Source organism: Chenopodium album, chromosome 12 (assembly GCF_948465745.1).
Source record: "Chenopodium album chromosome 12, dcCheAlbu1.1, whole genome shotgun sequence".
Lineage (NCBI taxonomy): Eukaryota > Viridiplantae > Streptophyta > Magnoliopsida > Caryophyllales > Amaranthaceae > Chenopodium > Chenopodium album.
In genome coordinates this window covers 2,144,442-2,149,869 of record NC_137845.1, presented here as the reverse complement: position 1 = coordinate 2,149,869, position 5,428 = coordinate 2,144,442, and the positions used below count along the sequence as shown (strand labels likewise).

The 5,428-nt window shown below is 36.6% G+C and overlaps 1 protein-coding gene across 1 annotated transcript; it reads left to right on the top strand.

Annotated features, from left to right (window-relative positions):
• Positions 1 to 2,012: 2,012 nt before the first annotated feature.
• Positions 2,013 to 4,800, top strand: LOC145572769 (uncharacterized). Its single transcript, XM_081631737.1, has 4 exons — positions 2,013 to 2,160; positions 2,246 to 2,377; positions 2,877 to 4,247; positions 4,340 to 4,800. The coding sequence occupies exons 1-4, from the start codon at positions 2,013 to 2,015 to the stop codon at positions 4,798 to 4,800; spliced, it is 2,112 nt and encodes a 703-aa protein (XP_081487863.1).
• The last annotated feature ends 628 nt before the right edge of the window (positions 4,801 to 5,428 follow it).

Below are 5,428 nucleotides of genomic sequence, written 5' to 3'. Positions count from 1 at the left end.
TATTGAATTGCCTCACATTATAACAGTTAACAGTTCACTTTTTCCTAGCTAAATTTGTGGAATTAATGGCTGAATTAATATGAGTGACATTAGTACTACTACTCAACCTTTCACTATAAAACTAACCATATTATGCCGCAAAGTTGTCACAACGTTCTAAAGGTTTACATACTTGTATTTCATTGAATTTTGTTTGAACTTATTGCGGTCGAGTGATCAAGCAAAGGTGTTTTGCTTTGAAAATATCCTCATTTTTTTGATTTGTGGCAGTAGCTATTATCGTGGAGTGATTAAAAAATCACCTAAATGTTCCATTTTTTTAAAGGGGTTGTCAATTTCTTAAATGTCAACTTATGAGGCACGAACAATATGTTTAAAGTTTGTAAAGCTAATAATACAAGGTTTGTATTTTCATTAATTTCCTTTTTTAATGTTGGAATTTGCAGAGTTGTTTGAGGCTAATTTCAGTTGTCGACACTTGGCACTTCATTTCAATAGCCTAAGGTATTTATTTTCTTCTTATTATGCAAATCAATTTATAAAAAATGTAATGTGTAATTCCGCTTGGGTGTCTGTGTATTATTATGATCAAAGCTCTGTTTACTTTGTATAGTTGGTTAATCTCTCATTGTCACTTGTGATCAAGTGATATTGTAGCTCAATTATCACTCTTTCATGTATGTAATTACATCAATATATTTTTATAAAATCAATTTCTGAGTTCTTTATAGAAGGAATGCTATGGGCTTCAGACTGTCATGTTAGTGAGTAATTTCAAAGTAAGTTAACTATTTTAGCTTAGTACAGAGGGCTTAACAATGTAGTTTTATAATTTAGATAGTATGTTTCATTTACTTCCTTTTAAAAAGAATATTAGTCATGGTAATTAGTTGGCATGTAGTTCAAAAATTGCTCATAAGTTACAACACAGGCACTCAGGCATATGTTAGCTACATATTGTTGATCTTTTTAATTTTATTTACCAAACTTTATAATTTTCAACATGTCTCTGAAATTGAATATACCAGGAGTCATCACTTATTTGGGGGAAATTCCAATATCCTTCATGGAGAACCAAAAGAAAATCTTCAATATAAGTTTCACTGCCCTCTTATCAAACATCATCATGTATTATGGTCTCCCACAACCATTGTATATCGTAAGGACCTCCGTCAAAAGTATGTAGTTAAAATCAATGTCACTATGAATAAAATGGCGAGACCAATCAATATACGGTGCACATCATCAAAGGACTTGGAAACTGCAACTGAAAATGCAGCAAGAAAGGCCATTGCGAAGCTTAAAGAGCTATACATGTTTGACATAGCAGATTTCAACTTAGAGGCCACCGCCTTGAGAGAAAGAGACGACGGATTGCAGACATTAAACGAGCTGAAAAAGAGATTGCATTAGAATCTATGAAGAGCGAGTATATGGATGTTTGCAACAAAAATGATAACCTTATAGAGATACTACGCAAGATCAAGAAGTTAGGCCACCCCATTAATTGGGCGAGCTTGCGGACATGGTGAAGAACCTAAACATGTTTTGGCTATGACTAACTTATAAAGCCTAGAAGTTAGATTATCTTTTTATTATTTGTAATCCATTATATCTCTCTTTATGGTTTCCCATTTTATTTGTTGGATTATATATTTTACAAGAATATGACAACTAATGAGAAATAAAGTTATATTATTGGGATTTTCTGGGATTGCTATCAGTATGCTGTTCTTATATTTAATTTTGCTGTACCTTTTTAAAAATTGTAATTCTTTTATCATTTCCTAAAATCAATGTCAGTTAGATAAGTTATCGTTTGTCCTACAACTATCAGAATAGATACATTTGGGATGTTCCCTTTTTTTCCAGCTATGTTATGATCTACTTGGCTGACAAAAGTCCAATTTGGTTAAATAGATCCCTTGATTATATATAAAAGCATAGTATTATTAAACCTGCGAGCCAGATGTTTATATATATTTTAACAAGTTAAAAATGTTGATGCAGTGATGGTAGACATAGAAAAGGCAAGACAAGCACGACTCTTGCGCCGACACATTATTAGGCAAAGAAGGGCAAACCAAGTATGGACTGCAATACAAAATCAAGACAATAACTTACAGACTCAACAAATAGTAAGGACCATTTTGAGTGAAGGTAAACTTGGTGAAAAATCTCATTATTATTAATTTAACAGCATAACAATCACTTAATACGTTCACATTTCATGTTTTTTTGACAGACAAGGCAAGGCAAGCAAGACACGCACGACTGTTACGTCGATACATTTTAAGGCAAAGGGCAAACCGAGTGAGGGCCACACTAGCCAGCGACATACCATCTCAACAAAGTGTATCAAGTAGATTAAGTGAAGGTATGTACACAAACTAACAATACCAAAAAAAAAATAATGAAACTGCACAAAGTTAATACACAATTAATGAGTTTGTATATATTGTTTTCTGACATCCAATATACCATCCTTGGTTCCAAAGGGTCCCCTCAAACTTATTGTCGAAAGAGGAGGATTGATAATGGTGAATGTTCGAACGCATCACGCCAAAAACAAAGAGTGGAGTTAGAAGTAAATGAAATGCATGACCAGGCCAATCAAATTGACACCCACTTAACAGCAGGTATAATCATAATTGGCATAAATCATGTTGTGAAAAGCTTATTAATATGTATACAAGAATTAACCTAGAGCTTTTATGTCATGCAGCTACAACATCAATTGGCTGTAGTAGCGAGACCAATATACATGCACACGTTTCTGGAAGAAAAGAGCAACAAAGTAAGGCCACTATCTTTTAGTGCTTTTACAACTATTTAGATGTACAATGTCATATGGACTTATGGAGATATCTTAACAGGGAAGTACAAAGAAACGTGGAATTTTGGGCCACCAACAAAAAAATGTGTTGATTGCAGTGCAAGGGTTTGGATTGAAGAAAGAGTGAAGAGTGTTGGCTCAGTTGACAACCCTAAGCACAGCATCTGTTGTCAAAAGGGGAAGATTCAACTCCCAAAACTCAAGAATCCACCTCAATTCTTAAAAACCCTTTTAAATCCAGATGGAGGTACTCAAAATAAAAACTTCAAGGAGAACATCAGGCCGTATAACTCTATCTTCGCATTCACATCTATGGGAGGAAGGGTTGACAGAAGTGTTAATAGAGGTCTTGGGCCATATGTCTTTAGATTACACGGACAAAACTATCACAAGATAGGCTCATTACTCCCTCCTGTTGGTGAACAACCAAGATTCACCCAACTTTACATTTATGACACTCAAAATGAGGTAGCCAACAGAATCAACTCCCTCACAAGCAATGCCACCAGTGAGTTGAATCCCGAAATAGTTGCTGGTCTTGCAAACATGCTTTATGAAAACAACGAACTTGCTAAGGTGTTTAAAATGGCAAAGGAACGATTTGCTGTCACTGAAATGCCAAATGTTCGGGTACGCCTAATTGGTGTGCGGTCAAAAGATGGTAGGGAGTACAACCTACCAACTACAGAGGAGCTTGCAGCATTAATTGTTGGAACAGGTGATCCACAACAAAGTACTAGAGATGTCATCATAGAGGAAAGAAGCTATGGCCTTCGAAGGATATCAGAGAACCACCCCAGTTTTATGGCCTTACAATATCCATTGTTGTTTCCTTATGGAGAGGATGGTTACAGAATTGACATCCCCCATAAAGATGCTGAGACCACAACTAGAAAGAAAAAGAAAACAGTCACCATGAGAGAGTATTATGCTTATCGATTGTGCGAGGAAGCAATGACTCTCATATATTGCGGGAGGCTACGCCAACAATTCATAGTAGATGCACTAACATGCATTGAAGAAGTGAGGCTAGGTTATGTCCGGCTCAATCAAACCACAATAAGAAAGGAAATTCTGCGTGGGTTAACAGATGCAGTTTCTCGAGGGGATACAGCACCCGCCTCAATAGGGAAACGTGTAGTATTACCTTCATCATTCACTAATAGCCCCAGATTTCGAGTCCAGAACTACCACGATGCAATGGCCATATGTAGATGGGCTGGCCCACCAGACTTATTCATCACATTCACATGTAATCCAACATGGAGTGAGATTAGAGAATTTCTAGCGTTGAATCCGGGGCAGCGGCCTGAAGATCGCCCAGACATCGTGGCTCGTGTGTTTAAACTAAAGCTCGATGAATTAATCAGAGACTTAACAACAAATGAACATTTTGGGAGGGTTCTTGCAGGTATGAAAAGAAATTAACGAGTTACGAAAACTTTGAAATTAATAATAAAACCAGAAATTTATTTATTTATTTATTTTTTTTTTTTTTTACAGTTATATACACCATTGAGTTCCAAAAGAGAGGTTTTCCACATGCACACATACTTCTCTTTCTACATCCGGAGGATAAGATTAATAACCTTGAAGACATTGACAGCATAATCTCAGCGGAACTTCCAAACAAAGAAGCCGACCCAAATGCATACGAATTAGCTGTCCAGCTAATGGTACATGGGCCTTGTGGGGTTATGAACCGAAGCTCCCCTTGCATGCAAGATGGGAAATGCTCCAAATACTATCCTAAGGATTTCAATTCTGGAACAACTGTAACTGATGAGGGTTTCCCAATATACAGACGACGTGATGATGGTCGAACAACTATAAAAAATGGCCACACAATAGATAATAGATTTATCATCCCTCACAATGTTGATTTGTTGGTGAAGTATGCAGCCCATATAAATGTAGAATGGTGTAACAGAGATAAGTCTCTAAATACCTATTCAAATACATGAATAAAGGACCAGATATGGCTCTTGCAATGATTGAAGAAAGGCACACACCTACAATGGAGAATCAAGAGAATGGGTCTGAACAAGTAGTTGATGAAATTGCTTCCTACCTAAACTGCAGGTATTATTCACAAATAGTTATTAGTACATCAATGAACATCTTTTCCTATATATATTTAAAATAAAATAACCACTTCAGTGGTGTTCATGAATTTAGGTATGTCTCGGCCGCAGAAGCAAGCTGGCGAATATTTGGTTTTGAAATGCAATATAAAGACCCCGCTGTTGAGAGGCTGACCTTCCATCTACAAGATGAACAAGAGGTCATTTTTCATGACCATGAAGCACTGGACACGGTCATTGAAAGAGTAGGGGCTCGAAAAACAAGCTTGACTTGGATGGAGACCAACAAGTTGTTTCCAGATGCTCGACAACTCACATACGCCGATTTTCCAACCGAGTGGGTGTGGAAAAAAGATTTGAAACTATGGAAAAGGCGAGAAAGGGGGTTTAAAATAGGAAGAATATATTTTGCTCATCCTAGCTCCGGTGAAAAATACTATTTGAGGATGCTACTCAACATTGTCAAAGGTCCAACTTGCTTCCAAGACATCCGCACAGTCGATGGAAT